The sequence below is a fragment of the Cavia porcellus genome, unplaced genomic scaffold (genome assembly GCF_034190915.1).
Source record: "Cavia porcellus strain 051 isolate PalLab524CR breed Dunkin Hartley unplaced genomic scaffold, mCavPor4.1 scaffold_7, whole genome shotgun sequence".
NCBI lineage: Eukaryota > Metazoa > Chordata > Mammalia > Rodentia > Caviidae > Cavia > Cavia porcellus.
The window spans coordinates 35,017,313-35,037,926 of record NW_026947490.1 but is presented as its reverse complement, the minus strand read 5'-3'; the positions used below and the strand labels follow the sequence as shown (position 1 = coordinate 35,037,926).

At 42.9% G+C, this 20,614-nt stretch overlaps 1 protein-coding gene across 1 annotated transcript; it reads right to left on the bottom strand.

Annotated features, from left to right (window-relative positions):
* Window positions 1–3,355: 3,355 nt before the first annotated feature.
* Window positions 3,356–8,282, bottom strand: LOC134476922 (leukocyte immunoglobulin-like receptor subfamily B member 4). The gene is made up of 8 exons (XM_063253294.1): window positions 8,203–8,282; window positions 8,073–8,108; window positions 7,635–7,913; window positions 7,192–7,491; window positions 6,796–6,894; window positions 6,372–6,500; window positions 6,167–6,213; window positions 3,356–5,170 (listed from the first exon to the last, which is right to left on the bottom strand). The coding sequence occupies exons 1-8, from the start codon at window positions 8,234–8,236 to the stop codon at window positions 4,979–4,981; spliced, it is 1,116 nt and encodes a 371-aa protein (XP_063109364.1). The 5' UTR covers window positions 8,237–8,282; the 3' UTR covers window positions 3,356–4,978.
* Between the last annotated feature and the right edge of the window lie 12,332 nt (window positions 8,283–20,614).

The window sequence follows — 20,614 nt, the reverse complement described above, 5'->3', positions numbered from 1 at the left end:
TTATTGGAAGAGAATCTTAAGATAATATGAAATAAAATTAATATACACAAACCAATAACTTCCTTGCATAACATTATTATTCCGAAAACATAAAGTCATCAAGACTTAAATCACCAATTTTTAAAATTTTTTTCTTTTTTTTTTTGTCTTTTTCATTTTTATCGGTACCGGGGATCGAACTCACGACTGCCTGCTTGCAAGGCAGGCGCTTGTGCCGCTGAGCTAAATCCCCAGCCCCCCAATTTTTAAAATATTGAATCACATTACAAATTTCCTGTGTATATACACAATTCCACTAAGTGAAACTTCAAAATATTGCTAAAGTTCACTAATACAACACAGTTTTAAACACCTTATCATGTACCTTTTAATGTATAAATTGATGTGTTTGAATTTTCACAGGAAATTCTTGTTTTTAGAGAAAAACACAGTGCAATACACAAGTGTGAAACCCAACTGTATAACAGAGCTAGACAGCACTGCACTCCAGACCTGCTGGGCAGAGACCCCAGTGACCCAGGAAACAGAGCAGGCCCCTCCAGAGTCTCAGGGGAGCACTGAGCTCAGAGGCCCCAGGGGGCACAGGAGGGGCTATGCCTGGCAGTGCCCACAGCCTGGTGTTTCTTTCTGCAGGAGCAGCTGTGCTGGGGGCTCAGCCTCACCCGCAGTTGGATCCAGATGGGGCTGAGCAGCCTCCTGCCTGTGTCTGACGGGGCTCAGGGACCACAGGTGTGGGGAAGGGCTGCAGCCTCAGACTGCAATATTTGTAATAAAGGTGGCTAGCAGACAACTTTTGTGGCTTGTCATCAACTCACCAAAATGCCTCTCCTATCCCTTCCCATGGAGCCTGGAGACATCACAGAATGTTTGTGAGATTAGAAATGAAGGGGGCATAACAGCTTGAAAGAAACTAAGGATAGATTATCATAACTGGAGAACAGATTTGTAAGGTGGGAGCATGAAATGAAAAACTTCTTAAAAATAACAAGAAAACAAACAGCAGACATAACACAAAGTCTAGAAGATGATAAGAGGATCTATAACTTAAGAATTAAGAACATAAAAGAAGAAGTAGGGGCTCAAACAAATGAACTACAAAATCTATTCACAGAAATAATCCAGGAGAATTTCCTTAATTTAGCAAAAAGTAAAGATACTCAGATGTATGAGGCATACAGGACCCCAGCCACCTACAACCCAAACAGAGCTACACCCAGGCATATAATAATCAAAATTTCAGAAATCCAATATAAGAACAGAATATTAAAAGCCATCAAAGACAAGAAACAGATCACTCACAAGGGAACACTCATCAGAATTACAGCAGACTTCTCGGCACAAACCATCAAATCACGAGGAGCGTGGGGGGAAATAATTCAAGCTTTGAAAGATAATAACCTCCAGCCAAGAGTGATATATCTTGCACAACTCTCCCTAGAAATTGATAGAAAAACAAGGTGCTTCCAGGATAAGGAGGAACTAGGGGAATTTGCACCCACCAATTCAACTCTACAGAGATTACTGCAGGATATTCAAAAAATGAAAAATACCAAGATTCCAGAAACAGTGGCAGAGTGGCCACAATGAATGGAGCAGAAAGTGAAATAAAGAGGACAAACTGACAACTAATGACAGAAAAAGAGCTCAACAGAAATGAGGCAGAGAAGGTTGGATGGTAGGAACAGCCATTTTGGAGAAAACAAGACATCATAATAGGTAGTGCTGATTTAATATCCTCTTGTTTTGAAGTCCCATCAAGCTTTTGTTCTTCTGTCTACATCGGTTTTAACATGTGGTATCTTATTGGATTTTATTATATGTGATAATATAAACAAAAACTTTTATAGACAAGGAGATTATACAGAAACCATTGTTCATTTTTCTGTTAGTTGATTCTAAATACCTGTAATACTGTCATTCTCTTGAATGATTTTACATTGTCTTGATATGTTTGTTGTTAAAGTATACGAAGTTATACCCAAAAAATTTAAGGGAAGAGATACTGTGGTAACTACTATTATGTTGAGATTATCTTGTGGTGAAACACTATTTTGCTTAAATGGCTATGTTTTGACTTGTGCTGTTTTGTTGTTATGCCCTCTTTTTTTTTTTTATCTCAATCTCCTTTTTATTATCTACTTTTTCATTTTTATCCTTTTAATTAATGGAAAATAAATAAAAAATAGCAGGATATATTACAGTAACCCCCTTTGATTTCCTATTAACTTGATTTGAAACTCTGTATTGCTCTCACCATCTTGTTTTGACTGATTTTCCTCTATTCTGTTATGCTTGATAGTACCAAGTTTGAAAGTATAGGCAACAACTATGAAGACAATAAGATTCATTGTGATGCCCATTCTGGTTGACTATTATCTTCTTTTGAAGTCCTCTACTGTCTCCAATGTTTTGGTTTTATTGGTCTTATCCTTTACTGTTTTGTTCAATTTTATTATAACATGATATAGGCAATTCTTTTTAAAATAACAAGAGGCATTGTGGTAACCATTGTTGATCACCTTGTATTTTGTTTTTACATTATGTATTATGTCCATCCTCCTTTTGATTTGACTGACTCTATCCTGGTATGTCACATTTGGTTTTACTTTCTTCAAAAAAAAAGTAATAAGGACTGTGGGAGTAATAAAACCCAAAATGTGTAATTGTTATTGTTCAAAAGAAAGGAAAAGAAAGTTCTCTAAAAGATATAACTGCATATATATTTAAGTGTATAAGATAGATAACCATATTACTGAGTTTTGTTGGATCATTGAACAAAACTGTTTGCAGTCTCACTGTTTGAAAGTCCCCTATGTATGCTTTAATTTTTTAACTCCAACAACTATCTCTAAGATGACAATATGTAATTAACTAGTTATTTCCTATTGTTTATTTTTTCTGAAATTATGTATAACTTGTACCCTTTTTTCTGTTTTTTTTCTTTTTTCTACTTAAATAAAATTTAAAAAAAAAGAAATGAAGGGGTCCTAGAGGTCATATCCAGATAGCTCCTGAGATAGGATACAAAAGCCCAGGCATGAGGAGAAAGCTTTCTCAGGCTTCTCTTCCCAACAGACTGTGGCCCAACACACACTGGACGTACTTTCTAGGGTCTCTTGCTCACAACCACCCCTGCCATGGCCTGCCTCAGTTTCCTCTTGTCCTGACTCCTGGGAGGAGGAGAGGCTCCTGAAACCTGGCTCAGAAAGGGAAGCCCCATCTTGACCCCTCCAGCCTGTTCACTTGGGACCCTGATGACCCTACTGGGAACAGCCCCTTTGTCCCTCCCCTGAGAGGTTGTCCTAGGTCACCTCCTGGGTGGGGGCCTGTGCCTTTCCTTCTCTGTGTTGTACTTTCCTCTCTGTCCTCCTAATTGTCTCCAAGGCTCTCCCTCCCACCTGGAAACACTTCCCAACATCATCACCATGTATGCGTTCTCACCGCCTGGATTTCCTGGGAGCACAGGCTGAGGGCTCTTTTGTTCCCCATGTTGGTTCAGGTCTATTTGCTTTTCCCTGTATCCACAAATGTCTGGAGACATTAATTTTAATTTTGCACTCTGTGTTTTGATATGTTTATTATATTCCTCCTAAAGAATTTCTGTTGTATAGGAACAGAATCAAGCTGCCTTCACATGATGACTCTGACAATTTCTGAAGAGTAACAGCCCATCCTTTAGTTTTCTCTGTCATTGTGTCATTGCTATTTGCTGTTATAATCTTGTCTTTAATCCTTGCCTGGACCTCCAGAGAAATGATGAACAGGAGCCCAGTGACACAGTTCCTTGTCTCCTTCCTAATTCTTGGGGTAGAGATACCAAGTTTCTTTGTAAGTAGAAGGCTCCTTCCAGGTGTTTTGTAAATTTCCATTCAATTCAATTGAGCACTTTTCCTAATATTTGACATTGTGAACACCTGCTGGTTTTCCATAGAACACTTTTGTTCATCTCCTCAGGTGAACACATTTATCCTTTTTTCTATAAATGTAGTAAAATACACTGATCATCTAAATCACTCATCCAGCCTTGATTCTTGGGGTAACCACACTGGCATTGTTTATGTTGGTCGCCCCCAGGCCTCATGCCTTTGCATTATGCATTTATGATTGATTTATTGTCTAGAGCTTAGATTGATGCTGTCGGTGCTACACCCACATAGAGGTGGAACCAGCATACAATGTAATGGCAGAAAAAAGATGTGTCTCTCTTGCTGTTTCCACTTTGCTGTTAGCAGTAGCCATAAACTGCTGCTCTACCATACCATCCTGCCTTGGAGCCAACTGAGTACGGACTAAAACCTCCAAAGCTACAAAAAATAAACCTTTCCTTTCCCAACTTTGGGCATCGGGTATCCTCTCTCAGTAACAAATAAAAAATAAATAAGACACCCACCTTGCTCATATTTTTAGACTCCAGGGTGTATTCTTTGCTATGAGGGAGATTTTCTGGTGGGAACATCATCTTCCCCAAATGTGCAAGCTGACACGCCTTCCTTCTGTATTTCTTTTGTGAATATTGTTTTCCTTTACAATGTTCCCTGGGTTTCATAAACTTTATTAGCTTTTAAGGACAAGTATATATTTATACTGTTTTAATCTAAATTACTAATGGTTGCTATGGTCATTATTTCCTACTTTCTTTGTCAAAATTAATGCCATTTTCTTTCACCTAGAAATCATTGACTTGTTTTTCTATTTCAGTTTATTTAAGGTTTTCCTTTACTCTAAAGTACAGATACTTCATGACCTTGATGCATGTTTTTAATCTCATGGTAATTTTGATGAGTTTGTGATGTTTTTCACTGAGTCTTCATTATTTTAAAAATTAACTTGTTAAATACTCAGATGTGTTGATGTAGCTACCTTGGATTTCATGATCAGGCAACTTCTAGAATATCTCAGAGTCCCACGCCAGGCCCCCAGGCTGCCCCTGGTCCTTAGCTGAGTGTGCATGGGGCAGCTCCTGTCCCTCTTGAGGGCCCTAGGTGCCAATTCTTGCACTGTGGGGTCTGAGGTCTCTCATTTGCTGATGGACAGCCAGGGGGGCATACACACTGGTCACAGCTGGGAACTTCTGTTTCTGTGAGGAAGGGCCTGTGGTTGGCTCCTGTCTGAGCTTGAAGCGGTTCAGCTGGGCATAGGTCACTCCCTGTTTGCCTTCAGAGTCAGCTGCCTGTAGGGAGAGAGGTTGGAGACTGGAATGAAGGAGTAGTCTGGGAGAGACTAGCGACCTGCAGTAGACTGGACTCAATTTCCCTTCCTGGAGCACTGCCTCTGAGTGTAGTTCATTTCCTGGGGTCCTCAGGCTCCGGGCTCTGCAGCAGGGAGACAGTGACAAAGGCTGCACCTTGACTCTGCTCTCCACCATCACTGGGTCCCATAGGAGCTCCAGAGTGAGCACTGTGACAGCATTCAGCTCGGACACTCACGGAGCAAACTTCATTGGCTTCATGAGCACCATCAGAGCCTGGAGACCCATGGGACTGAGCCCTCTGAGCTCTGTATTTGTCTTTTATGCATAAACTCAAGTGACACTGGGCTGCAGTCTGCTCCTAGACAAAGTGCTGTGTCCCCATTTGACCTCATAGTTCTTGTTCCCTGGCAGGAATGCTTCTCCCCTGGGACAGTCACAGGCATGTCCCGTATTCAGGTCTCTGCTGACACACATGTGGTCAGAGGGTCCTCTCGGCACTGTTCCCTAGAGCCTTTCCTTCTCTTCACATAGGCACTTGTTCTTCCCTGCCATGCATGGCTCACCGTGCTGTGTACTGCCTGGGTCTCTGGGCCTGGCCAGTGATCCATCACCATTGTCTGTCTGTCCCCTGCTCTGGGATGCTCTGAGGACACAGACTGCTTGGTGCTGGGGGGCATCAGCCACACTCTCAGCTTCACAGACAGTAAAACTTCAAGGAGGCAGTGCTCTCTGTGGGACTGCTGATGGGGACTGCAGGAAGAGCGCAGGCTTTAGGACACCACTTCTTACTCCCTGTGCAGCAACCTGCAGGGAGCTTGATGAGATCCATGGTGGAGACACAGATAAGGGGCCTAGGACTCAGGGACCCCAGGGCCTTGAATTCAAGGGGCACAGATTTAAGAAAGGAAATCACTCAGTGATGGAGAATTGGGAACTGTGGGATGACAGGTGAAGGGTGGAAGGAAGATGATTTACCTGGTAGCTGTGGGAGTCCTCTGGGCAGGTGTCAGCAGAGCTGGGTCCTGGTGATGAGAAGGAGGCAGGCCTGTGACACCCATGTGGAACCTACTAAGACTTCCCATCATCGGTGTCAGACCTGGAAACCTTTAGCTTTTGTGGTCTTAAACCCAGCTGCTGATTCCTCCCTAGGTGCAAACCAGGTTATCCTCTCCTTCCTCACCTGCCTTCCTGCAGTGGCACTGGTGCTGCAGTCGCACGAGCACAAAGATGGTGAGCAGGAGTAGAAAAGCCACCGAGATCCCAATCACAACTTGCAGGTTCCTTCCCAGACCATGGCCATGAGTGACGTCTAGATTATGAAGTGATTTGCTTAATTGATGACCCTGCTCTGTGTGAGGTTTACATTCATCACCACAAACTCTTAGAGTCCAGCAACATGGCACTGCTGTCCCCACTCAGGAAATACAGAGAGAAGAAAATCAAGGACCGGAGAAGACACTGTCCTGCCCAGATCTGTTTATACTTCCACTTGAAGCTCAGGTCTCTGGACAGGAGAGTAGCTGAGTCTGTGACAAGGGCTGAAATGGGCTGAGAGCTCTAGGCAGCCTAGATACGGGATGTTTGGGATGAAGCCCAAGACTCACCTGCTGTGGAGCTGGGAGCAGAGGGTACGGAGATGGGACTTCCAGTGCATCCTGGTATGGTGATGTGCTCTGAGCATGGGGCACTGGGAGTAGACGATTCTGGCAATGAAGAAAGGAAAAGGTACTGTCCAAGTCTCTCCCTGCGGACCCTCCCACTGCTCACTGTCCAAAATCAAGCCAGAGCTTTCTCCAACACCCTCCCCTGACCATGTGGCAATTTCTAAATTCAAAAGGGGCTGGGGTGAACTCAAAGCAAAGGAGCCCTGTTTTCTTAGAGGAACAAACCTTATCTGGCTGGAATCCCCAAATAATACAGCAATTGAGAAAAATGTCCCTAGAGTTAAGGACATGATTGATATTTTGAGCAGAGAGAGGACAGAGACAGGGACTTCCCACCTGAGACCAGGAGATCCAGGGGGTCACTGGGTATGGACCACACAAAGGGATTTTGGTTGTCACAGCTGTAGCATCTAAATGACCACCTGGGACCAAGAACCACTGGGCCCACTGGGAACAGGGCCTGGAATTGTCCATTGGGAAGACGTCGTGATTCTAGGTTCCAAGAGAATTTGGCTTCTCCTTCCATAGTCAGAGTGAACTTGTTACGTTCTCCTGTGGTACATTGGAGGGTTACATTGGCTCCTGATGTCACTACAGAGCTGGGCAGGGCCAAGAGGCTGGGTTTCCTGTAGACTCCTAGGAGAGAGGGAGGCAGTGTGTGAAACGGATTCACATCTCCCATAGTGTCCCCAAGGCTGGGCTATGAGAGGGGGACACCCTTGAGAGTGGACCTCTTCCTGAGAGAAGAGGCTTGGAGTTGAGCCTGAGTATCCTCTCACCTGTCACCACCAGCTCCAGAACATTACTGTGCTCTGACCAGCTGGCAAGGGTCAGATAGTAACAGCGATATCGCCCTGCATCATCTCTGGTCATAGATGGGATGGAGAACTTGGACTTATTTCCAAATATGATTGGTTTGGCCAAGAATGTCGATCTTCCTTCTCTTTTCAGATGGTAACTCTGTGCCCCCAGGATCCCCTGACACCATAGCCTCACAGAACTCCCCATTGGGATCACAGAGCCTGGAGTGGCCCAGAGCAACGGTTTCGGAAGGATGCCTGAAAGGAAATAAGTGGCTGGATCAAGGGACCTTTTTGTCTCCTAGATCATTCCAAGGTGTCTCCTTGTTACTAACCCTCAGCCTAAGCCTGTGCCCCCACAATGGAGGGCAAGGAGCTGAGGCTGGAGTGGGACACAGGGTGCAGGGGAGGACTCACCTGCTGGTCCTTGCAGCGCTATGTGTAGACTCAGCCCTGGAAGATAGTTTCCTGTCCTGTCAGAGATTTCATCTGATACCTGATCCCCCTCTCTACCCCAGCCTGGTGCCCTTCTTCTCCCAGTTCTCACCGAGGCAGAGCAGAAGAGGTATGGTGCGCTGCATTTCAACTACTTCGACGGCTCCACCTCTGCCAGACGAGACCTCACTGCTGCAGGACAGGCAGATGAACGGAAGTGGAAAATGAGTCTGTAGCCTTTTGTCCCCAACTCTGTGGACCCACCCAGTGAGGACAGAAGGCTCCTCCCTCGGCTGGGATCTGGCTTCTGCAGGCTCAGGATCCAAAGCTCTGTGGAGAAATATCAGCAAAGCTCTGATTTCTCCATTAGTCCCAGACCTTTCCATATGGCAAGAGCCCACTCATTAAAGAAAGCAACTGGGCTCTGTCCTTCATGGCCTCGTAAGCTGAACTCCAACCCGAACACTCACATTCTAAAAGTCTCCTCTTTACTGCCACTCCTGGGCTTTTTTTATATGAGTGTTTATTTAGGAGTGTTTTCCCAGACTTCTAGAAGACGTGGAGGTCTATAGGAGCACATGGCCTGTGTGCTGAGTGGGAGATCTTCAGTGGGAATCCAGTGTCTGATAACATCCTGCAGGAACAAGAGGTGACCTCTCCCCTCATCAGTTTTCCTCTCTGTAGTAGCTGTTTCCAGGATTTCACTACAGTAACCACACACTGACTGACCCAGCAGCTGAAATAAGTGTGTGCTTTGTCCTGTGCTCCTTTCCAATTTTCTATTTTCATGGTTTTCCTTCTAGGGACCTGAAGGACAATTCCTGTCCCCTGCTCCAGAGCAAGTCACACCAGTTCTCCCCACAGGTGTTCTGTGGTCTGAGAGCTCAGCCTGGCTTCACTGTCCCTGTGCCTGGGATGTCCTTGGAAAGAGTGGCCCTGCATGAATAAGAGGTGGCAAGCCAAGCCCAATGTGCAGGTCTTTGGTTTCCTTGTGTGTTTTACCATTGGGATGTTCACCTGTGAATGAAGACAGTGACAGTCCTCACTGTGCACATCCAGAGACAGCAGCTGCTTCTGCTATTCCCTGATGTGCTCCTTCCAGGGCTGAGGGCTCTGCTAGGGCTACAGAAGCTTTGCCTGCCCAGTGGCCTGTGTTGCATCCAAGGAGAAGTAGAAGGGCTGCAGGGCTTCCCATGGCTTGGAGAACAACCTTTTCCACATTACAGGACCAGGGGAGGAATGAACCCACCCTTGTCCTGTGTGAAGAAAGCACTGTGAAAGGGTACACACTGGAAGCACACTGGTTGAGGCTCCCTCTGAGCCTCCCCAGGCAGGGTCATTGTCCTCAGTGTGTACAGACCCTCTGTGCACAGAGACAGGGGCTAGAGCTGGTGGGAGCTCTTGGTTGTGAGACTTCATGTGCACCTGGGGTGAGCATGGTGACTGCTCCCTGACAGTAGACTCAAGGTTCTCACACCAGGAAGTACATGGATAGAGTGGCCCTGGTCACTGTGTTCCAGTCTGAATCTCCACATGACCCAGAGCTGGAAGAGGCCCTGGAAGAGGTGACCTGTGTCCAGAGCAGTGTGAACAGAGCACAGGGAAGCAGGAGGTGAACTGCAGTAGGAGCTTCATCACCTGGTGCATTAATCAGGAATGGTCCTGAGTCACATGAGCTATGGGCACCACTGGGAGTGGCTGTGGAATTGCTCTAGGAGTGGAATCTGGAAATGTCGGGAGGAGCCGGCAGGCCATAGCTTAGAGTGCTGCGGGACAGTTTAACCGGGGTTCTGGTGAGAGTTTAGAGCATCAGAACCCTGACAGAAATGGAGACAGTGAATGTGATACTCAAGAGGCTTCAAATGGAAACAAGCAGTGTCTCAGGAAGTGGATCAAAGGATGCTTTTTAATAGCTTAGAGGAGCTGTTTTCTCTTACCCAACTAAAACTAAACATCTCATATCACCCAAGAACTTAAAGTACCACAGAAAACGTATGAAAAAAAAACTCACATAGGATCAAAATTATATGCTACAAAACTCAGGGGAAAGAACCCACAGAGCAAGCTGAAACAGACAGTGAAGAAAATTCCACTCCCCAAATAGATTTGACCATTTTATTTTAGGTCAGGTGACCATTGCTAATAGAGATGAAGAGAACGGTCACAAAACTCCTACCAGTGGAAAATTGGTTAACACATTTTCCCCACAGACAATGGTTTGCAGCCACACTCCAGTATATAGTAGAAATGTTGGTCAGAAAATTATAAAAAGATTTAAAAATCTTTTTATAATCACTCTTTTCTTTTTTTTTACATTTTATTTAAAAGGAAATAGAGAAAAAACAAAACAAAACAAAGCAGTGTAAGGGTACAAGTAATACAGAACTACAAAAAAAAAGTAAGAAATCACCGGTTAATAGATTACATATTATCATCTTAGAGATAGTTGCTCAAATCACAGTACCAAAGCATACAAAGTGGACACTCAAACAGTGAGACTGCAAACAGTTGTGTTCAGTGATCCAACCAAAAACATTAATATGGTCATCTATTTAACACCCATAAACACTTTTGCTGTTGTATCATTTAGAACCCTTTTTTTCCCCTCTCTTATTTAAAACAAAGTTTACACATTTTGGGTTTTATTACTCCTTAGTTCTTATTACTTTTTTTGGGGGCAGAATAAAGTCAAATATGGCAAAACAAAGCTGTCAGTCAAACCAAGGATAGACATAGCACATGATGTAAAACAGAGTACAAGGTTATCAACAATGGTTATCAACAATGTCTCTTGTTTCCTTAAAAAGAATTGTCTATCTCATTAGATATTATAGAGTTGAACAAAACAGTAGAGAACAAGACCAATAAAACTTAAGCATTGTAAACATTACAGGACTTCCAAAGGAGACAATAGTCAAACCAGAATGGGCATCTTAGTTAATCTTATTGCCTTCAAAGTAGTTGCCTATACCCTCAAACTTGATACTATCATACAGAATGGAACAGAGTCTAATCAGTCAAAATAAGATAGTGGGAGTATTACTGGACTTCAAAACAAGTTAATAGGAAATCAAAAAAGTTACTATTATATACCCTGCTAATTTTTAAAATTTTTCCCCTTAATTAAAAAAAACATAAAAAATAACTAAATATTTTTTTAATGAATAAGGCAGAGATTGAGATAAAACAGGACATAACAATATAACAATAAAGGTCAAAGCATGACTGTTTCAGCAACCTAGTGGTTCACCACCAAATAACTTGACTTAATAGTAGTTACCATGGTGTCTGTCTTTTTCCTTGAAATATTTGAATAAAACTTCATATACTATAGTTTCAAGTATTTCCATATCAAGAAGTCCAGAATAAAGCCTTTTCAATTAATAAGTGAAAACTTTATAAGGCTTCAAGGCCACATATAGGGAAATCATGATTACCACATATTTTTATATATTTGAATCATTATTTACATTAGGGAAACTATTCAGCATTCATACATGCGAGATTGATTTATTTCACTTATGAGTATGGTCTCAAGCTGCGCCCAATTATTGATAAATATCTCAAGGTGATCCTTCATTATAGCTGAATAATACTCCATTGTATAGAAATACCACAACTTTTTTTATCCATTCCTCAGTTGATGGACACTTGGGTTGTTTCCAAGATCTGGCGATTACAAATTGTGCTGCTATAAACATAGGTGCACATATATCACTGTGGTATGATGCTTTCAGTTCTTCTGGGAATATGCCTAGAAGTGGAATAGCTGGAATAAATGGAACTTCCAATCCCAGCTTTTTGAGAAATCTCCAGACTGACCTCCACAAAGGCTGCACCAGTCTACACTCCTACCAAGGGTGTAGGAGAGTTCTTTTTTCACCACAGCCTCTCCAGCATTTTTTGTTGTTGGTTTTCTTGATCCTGGCCATTCTTTCAGGAGTGAGATGGTATCTCAGTGTGGTTTTAATTTGCATTTCTCTAATGACCAATGATGATGAGCATTTTTTCATGTATTTATTTGCCATTTATATTTCTTCATCTGAGAAGTGTGTATTCATCTCAGATGCCCATTTTTCGATTGGATCTTTGAATTTTGGAGGTCTGAGTTTTTTTAATTCTTTATATGTTTTAGACAAGAGTCCCTTGTCTGAGAGAGAGTTCACTAAAATCTTTTCCCAGTTTGTGGGTTTTCTTTTTACCATGCTGGAGATTTGTTTTGACATGCAGAAATCTTTTAATAAGAAGTGGTCCCAGTTATTGATTCTGGGAAGTATTTCCCATGCGGTTTGAGTCCTGTTCATGAATATTCTACCTACTCCTATGTCTTCAAGGTTTCTACCCAATTTGTCTTCCAATAGATTTTGTTTTTCTGTTTCAATATTCAGATCTTTGACCCATTTAGATTTTAATTTAGTACATGGTGGTAGACATGGGTCTAGCTTTAGTTTTCGGCAAATGGAGAGCCAGTTTTTCCAGCACCATTCGTTAGAGAGACTGTCGTTCTTCCAGTGAACCTGCTTGGCTCCTTTATAAAAGATAAGGTGGTTGAGTGTGTTTGTAGTTGTGGTTGTATCCTCTAATCTATTCCATTGATCTTCGGCTCTGTTTTGATTCCAATACCATGTTGATTTTACTACTGTTGCTTTGTAGTATAACTTCAAGTCAGGGATTGTGATGCCTCCTGCTTTGTCTTTGCTGCTTAGAATTGACTTTGCTATTCTGGGTCTCTGCAGGTTCCAGATGATATTTAGGAGTGATTTCTCTAGATCTATAAGGTATGTTGATGGTATTTTTATTGGGATTCCATTGAATCTGTATAACAGTTTTGGGAGAATGGCCATTTTCACAATGTTTGTTCTTCCTATCCATGAGCAAGGGATGTCTTTCCATTTTATGAGATCATCTTCAATTTCTTTTTTCAGTGTATTATAATTTTCACTGTATAAATCTTTCACTTCTTTTGTAAGAGTAACTCCTAAATATTTCATTTTTTGCTTGCTAATGTGAAGAGTGTAGTTTCTCTTATTTCTCTCTCTGTGATTTTGTTGTTCATGTATAGGAATGCTATTGATTTCTGAGTATTGATTTTGTATCCAGCCACATTACTGAATTCATTTATTGTATCTAAGAGTTTTTCAATGGAGTTTAGGGGGTCTTCTATGTAGAGTATCAGGTCATCTGCAAACAATGATAATTTAACTTGTTTTCCTATCTTTACCCCTTTTATTTCTCTCTCTTGCCTAATTGCTCTGGCTAGTACCTCCAGTACTATATTAAATAGGAGTGGTGATAAAGGACATCCTTGTCTTGTGCCTGATTTTAAAGTAAAGGCTTTCATTTTTTGGCCATTTAGTATGATGCTGGCTGTTGGTTTGTCATAAATGGCCTTTATTATATTGAGGTAAAGACCATCTATTCCAATTTTCTGTAAAGTTCTTATCATGAATAAATGTTGGACCTTATCGAAGGCTTTTTCTGCATCTATAGAAATGATCATGTGATTGTTACTTTTGGCTTTATTGATATGGTGGATTACATTTATTGATTTACGTATGTTGAACCTTCCTTGCATTCCTGGGATGAATCCCACTTGGTCATGGTGTATAATCTTCTTGATGATTTGCTGCATCCTACTTGCCAAATTTTATTGAGGATTTTTGCATCTGTGTTCATTAGGGAGATCGGTCTATAGTTCTCTTTTTTAGTTGGGTCTTACTCAGGTTTTGGTACTAGAGTAATATTTGCTTCCAGGAATGACTTAGGAAGGATTGCTTCCCTTTCAATTTCATTGAATAGTTTGAGGAGTGTCGGCATTAGGTCTTCTTTGTATTTCTTGTAGAATTCTGCAGTGAATCCATCTGGGACTGGGCTCTTCTTTGTAGGTAAGGACTTAATTACATTTTCAATTTCATTAACAGAGACTGCATTATTCAACAGTTTTACATCCTCCTGATCTAGCTTTGGTACTTCATATGTTTCTAAGAATCTGTCTATTTCTTCTGTGTTATCAAACTGTTCAGTGTAGAGGTTTTCGAAATAGGTGTTGATGATCTTCTGTATTTCTATTGGGTCTGTAGTGATTTCACATTTTTCATTTCTTATTGCATGAATTTTAGCTGTTTCTTCCCTTTTTAAGATAAGGTTGGCTAGGGGATTCTCGATTTTATTTATTCTTTCAAAGAACCAACTCTGATTCGTTGATTCTTTGGATTGTTTTCTTAGTCTCTATTGCATTGATTTCTGCTCTGATTTTTATAATTTCCTCTCTTCTTTTGGCCTTGGGCTTGACTTGCTCTTCTTTTTCTAACTGTTTGAAGTGTAGCGTCAAGCTATTTATTTGTATTCGTTCTGTTTTCCTGATGTGGGAACTCATTGCAATAAATTTTCCTCTGAGGACGGCTTTCATTGCATCTCACAAATTCGAGTAAGTTGTATCTGCATTTTCATTTTATTTTGGGTATTATTTAATTTCTTCTGTGCCCCACTGATTACTCAAGAGTGTGTTATTCAGTTTCCATGTGTTTGTGAGATTTTTGCAGTATCTTTTATCATTAATTTCTAATTTCAGAGCGCTATGATCCGATAACATGCAAGGGATGATTTCAACACTTTTGCATTTGTTTAAATATGTTCTGTGAGATAATATATGGTCTATTTTAGAGAATGATCCATGTACTGCTGAGAAGAATGTGTATTCTGATGTTGTTGGGTGGAACATTCTGTATATGTCTATCAAATCCATTTGTTCGTAGGTGTGATTCAGTTCTGTTATTTCTTTGCTCATTTTCTGTCTGGTTGATCTGTCCCTTGGTGTCAATGGCGTATTGAGGTCCCCTGTTACAATTGTGTTACTGATAATTTGAGTTTTCATTTCTGTTAATAGTTGTTTTATATAACTGGTTGCTCTGGAGTTTGGTGCATATATATTTAAGATAGTTATCTCTTCCTCTTGGAGATTCCCCCTTAGGAGTATGTAGTGACCTTCTTTATCCTTTATGGTCATTGTTGGTTTAAAGTTCACATTGTCTGCAAACAGAATGGCTACTCCTGCCTTTTTTTGGATTCCTGCCGCATGAAGTATTGTTTTCCATCCTTTGACTTTCAGTCTGTGAGTATCCTTCTGGGTTAGATGGGTTTCCTGTAAAGAACATATGGTTGGATTTTGTTTCTTGATCCATTCTGCTAGTCTGTTTCTTTTGATTGGTGCATTGAGACCATTTACATTAATTGTTATTATTCTTATATGCTGGTTTATTGTTGACATGTTATCTCTCTGCTGTTGCATTTTATCTTTCTGTTCTGTTTAACTATCTGCTTTGCTTCGTGGTTCTTTTCCTTTGTGTATCTAAACTGTCTTTCAATATTTTTTGCAGGGTTGGTTTGGTGTTCATGAAGTTCTTCAGCTGTTCTTTGTCATGGAAATATCATATTTTGCCATCCATTTTGAATGATAGTTTTGCAGGATACATCAGTCTAGGTTGGAAATCATTTTGCTTTAGGATCTGGAATACTTCACTCCATGCTCTTCTTGACTTTGTTGTTTGTGCTGAGAAGTCTGCTGTGATTCTGATAGGTTTTCCTTTATAATAGATCTGTCTTTTCTCTCTGACAGCTTTTAATAATCTATTCTTGTGCTGGATTTCTGGAATGGTGATTATTATATGTCTAGGTGTAATTTTATTTTGGATATGACTATTTGGATTTCTATATGCTTCACTGATCCTGATGTCAGTTGCTGACCTCATGCTTGGGAAATTTTGAGCTATTACTTCTCTAAATATCCTCTTGACTTCCTTTATGTTGTCTCCTTCTTTTTCATTAATCCCTATCATTCTTATGTTATTTTTCTTTGCATGGTCTTGCAGTTGTTGAATTGTTGATTCCTGATTCCTTGTTATTTTTAAAAGATCTTTCCTTTCCTGTTCACTAGCTGCAATCCTGTCTTCAAGGTCTGAAATTCTATCTTCACTTTCATTAAGGCGGTTTTTACAACTTTCAGTGGAGTTTTTTATTTCCTGTATATCTCTGTGCATCTGCATTATGTATTCTGTTTGTTTCTTATATTGCTAGTCTAGGGATTCTATCTTTTTGTTTAGTTCCTCCAATTTTTTATCTGTGTTTTCTTTAGATATATTCAGAATCTCTTTCATTTCTTTTATCATTTCATCTTTCACCTGGGAGATTATTTTGAGTTTGAATTTCTTTAAACCTTCCTTGAGCTGCTTGTTAATTTCAGTAGCTATTGTGTCCAATATTTTAGGTGAATGGCATATATTTTCTTCTATATACATTGCTCCTAGGGTTTCTTCAGATGGGCTGGAGGTTTCAGGTTGTAATTTGGTCTTTCGTTTTGTCATTTTCCTATATTTCTGTGTTTCAAGTGTTGTTTGAAAGCTTCCTCAGGGTCTGTTGGAAATCCCCTTCTATGTTTGTAGCTCCTGAGACCCTGGCCCCCTGTAACCCCATGCCTCTGGGCCTGCAGAACCAGTGGCCCTCCTCTGCCTGTTCAGAACTCTGCAGTTCCAGATAAGTTGGGCCTCAGGGACACTGTGTGCCCACCTGCTCTTTGGAAGCTCCACAGCTCTCCAAGCGCAGCTGGGGTGCGGAGGCGGATGTAGCCACCTCAAACCCGCCTCTCTACTTCACTGCACCCAGAAGCCTGGAGGGTCCCAAACTGTCTGGGCTTTGGGCAGAGTGTGCTGAGCACTCACCACTGGCCGTGGTGCCTCTGGAACCTGCGATACTCCCCTGCTTGCTTAGATATCCACAGTCCTCCAGACACATGGGGAGGCTGATGCAAGTGCCCAGATTCACCAAGCCCCTCCTCTGCACACCGATGGTGAGGTGCAGGAGTCCCAAACAGGCTCGGCTCAGGGGATAGGGTGCGCCCGCCTACTTTTTGTAAGCTTCACAGTTCTCCAAGTGCAGCCGGGTTGGGGAGGCAGATGTAGAGGCCTCAAACCAACTTCTCCACTTCACTGCACCCAGAAGCCTGGAGAGTCCCAAACAGTCTGAGATTTGGGCAGAGTGTGCTGAGCACTCACCCCTGGCCATGGTGCCTCTGGAACCTGCGATACTCCCCTGCTTGCTGAGATATCCACAGTCCTACAGACACACAGGGAGGCTGATGCAGGTGCCCCAGATCCGCTGAGCCCCTCCTCTGCACACGGATGGTGAGGTGCGAGAGTCCCAAACAGCTATAATCACTCTTGATTTTTAATCTTTTCTCAATCACTCTTGGTAAAGAAAATCCACAACTCTGAGAGGTTTGTTGTGTTGTGCTGCAAAGTTGAGCATGTTTGTTGCTTGGACAGCTTTCTCTTAGCACCAGGTGAACTGCCTCAAGCCCAGCTCCATGCAGTGTCCAGGAAGAGAGAGCATGGGGATGTCTATCTGTCCTCCTACCCTGTGTTCTACAGTGCAGGCTGTGTGTGTCTTGCAGTGTGAGTGGCTGTCCTGCATACAGCAGGCTCACATTTTGTGTGGACTCCTCTCTGTCCACTGACCAGCATGTGTCCCTCAGACACAGGCCTTAGATAGCAGAAGAAGTTCCATCATCCTACTGCCCCAGGGACAGCAGAGTGACTGGGTCACATCAGAGGATCCTGGGATCCTTACAATCTTCCTAGGTCGGGGTTGACAACAGTGCAATTCCCTCTCAGGTGTTGCTGGACCCTCCTGTGGACAGGATCCTTTGAGGAAACCTGGCTCAGAGAGGTGAGTGGGAAATACCTGGGGCTCAGAGAACTGATGTTCCAGGTATGAGAGCCGAGGGAGATTGGGTACTGAGCAGTGAATTGAACAAAGAATGACAGACACCCTGGTGTCCACAGATCATCCTAACTGAGGCTGAGAGGTGAAGGTGTTCATGGGAAACTGAGGGTCCACACTGAGGTGAGTGAGATATACAGGGAATTCAGTGGGAAGGAAACCATGTAGTAATTGAAACAAGTAGAAAATCCCTAGCAGAAACCTGCTTCCAGAGCACACGGAACGCAGAGTATGGCCGTGGTCTCTTGTCAACAGGACACCGGGCTCAGGACAGGTTCACAGCCTCAGCACTGGGCCAAAGTCTCTGTCCCAGAAATTTCCAGGAAGGGCGGAGGTGTGAGCCAGTTCAGCAAGGATTCTGATGCAAAGAATCCAAGTAACTTACCATCCACATCACATATTATGGCCTGTCGAGTCTCTGTGCAAGACCCTGCTCCCTGACAAATGAACCTGTGAATCTCAGTTCCCACCACTGACCTAGAATAGGGAGAATGTTGCAGTGAACGAACAGGGTAGAATTCCTGCTTTTCTGTATCACAGCTTCCACTCCCCTGTGCGCTGTGAGCTCCTGAGTTCTGGCAGGTCTGGGCAATGGGATAAAGTTTAGCTTTTACTCTTAATTCTAATTTTAATGTAAGTGATATTCATGGCTAGGCAGTGCCCTTTTTGATAGCTCAAATGCAGAGTACACTTTCTCACTGTGAAACTTTACTCGATAATTCCAAGAAAGTGGGCTGGAAATCTGCATCAAGAACTAAGGTATTATTACAGGAGAGTTTCAGAAAATTTATCCTCCAGCAATAAGATCTTGAGTGTGACTCATCCCCACACATCTGAGGTCACTGATGGAGTCACAGGAGCCTGGATAATGCTAAGAGACTACAGATATTGAAACACAGTCCCATGATGTGCAGATTAATTTGGACCTGTTTTGAGAAAAGAAAGAGCAGCATCATTGTGGAAGAAACCTTCCCAGGAGAAGCCCTGGTCCTTGCCCAAGGTGCTTTGTGAGCTCAGAATATGGGCCAGCCTGGCATCTGCATGGATTTGATGGGTGCTGAGTTTCGAGTGATACTGGGCTTGGGTCACATTCCTGGGTGCACAGGGCAGCAGATGAACCCTGTTGTGAGGGGTCTGTGTCCTCACATCATTGTCAACTGTGTGTGTTTGGCTGAAGGGTCCTGATAGGAGGAAGATGAGGGATAAGAGCCCAAGACTGCAGCCCTGAAGGCAGCACCATGGGATGAGTGAGTTGGAAGCTTCTGGGAGACTGGCGGCTCAGGGAGCTGCTGTCCCACCCACCATTTGGTTCTCTTTGTGCTGTGGTGTATGACACCGGACAGAGCTCAGTGAGCTTGTTATTTAGAAATCCATTGTAGAACTCAGAGATGAGAGTCCCAATCTGTGTGGGCATGGCTGACCACACAGCATCACATCATCCCAGGGAAATCAGTGCTTAGCCAAGCTGGTAGAAAGATTGTCATGACCACATGGCTGAGCGGTGTACCAGGCTTAAGGAGGGAATGTAGAACTATTCTCCTCTTCTTGGCCACCAGTGGTCTCTTCAGTTACATTCCTGAGAGATTTTCCCCATTTCAAAGCCACCCTATTTCCAGGGCTGCCTGGTGTTTGGACAATGTGCAGCTTACTGCAGTGTGGACACCACAGGTTCCCCAGAACAGCAATGTTATTTAGAGCACTGACCAAACCTGATTCAGGTTTCTTTTGAAACTTTCTATATCAATCATTCTGTATGCATGGAAGAATAGCATGAAATTTCCTAGATTCAAACAACAGAACACAGTTTTCTCACAGAGGTTCCTCTCAGACACTGGAGAAGAAAAGCCCTTATCTTGTCATCCTGAACAGGCTTGAGAAGAGCAGGCAGCTCCTGTCTTCACAGGGGTCTTAGTTGCTAGCACTGGCACTTCCTCCTTACAGAAGAGATTCCAACTCACCCCAGATACCCAGGCTCTGAGCATCACAACCTCCTGTAATTGCAGAAGGCAGTCATTTCATCTCCCTGAACAGAATGAGAACCTCAGATAATTGGATACCTTTTCTGTGTGCTTCCAGAGGATTCACTGGAAAGCTTGCTATGTCAGCTGCACCTGCCCCATACTTCCCACCTAGGAAGGCCTTTGTGTTTGATGGGCAGGCAGGGCGAGGGAGGACACAGCATGTGACACACAAGATCTGAGCCAAATAACATCTTGGAGAGACAATCACTGGTGAGGTAACCCAGGGCCATGTGGACCCTGCCTATCATGACTGTGATTGATGTTGGGTGTTGGCCTGAGCTGATCGCAATTTGGCTTAACATGGCAAGAACACAGCATCGCAGGGCTCCCATGAACCCTGTGTCTTTGGATAGGCTTCTCCACTGTGACTCTCGGTTGCCTTCCTATCCAGGATGTGCAGGACACAGGAGGATGGCTGATTTGGGGTATTTTGTTTGCTCTGAAACACAGGATGTAGGAACTGATAAAAGCCAGTAAACAAACAGGATGTGATTTTCTCAACTCCAGGTCACCCTGCAAAAAGTTCACTGCTTCCTGCCCACACCGGAAGATGACCAGCTCCTCCTCAACACAAAAAAGCAGGGGCAAGTACAGGGAAACTTTCAGATGAGGCCTAGGATCCAGCAAATCTAACCAAGGCCACACTAAACCCATTACCAAAGAATCCCAATGTGCGCACACTGCACATCCTGTACTGCTGCACCCGGAACCACAGGGAGACATTGCTGT

Coding starts and splice junctions, on each gene's coding strand:
- LOC134476922 (XM_063253294.1), bottom strand. CDS start 8,236: ATGCAGCGCACCATACCTCTTCTGCTCTGCCTCG. Junction 7,492..7,634: donor TCTGGAGCTGGTGGTGACAG/GTGAGAGGATAC, acceptor CCTCTCTCCTAG/GAGTCTACAGGAAACCCAGC. Junction 6,501..6,795: donor TGCTCCCAGCTCCACAGCAG/GTGAGTCTTGGG, acceptor TTCATAATCTAG/ACGTCACTCATGGCCATGGT.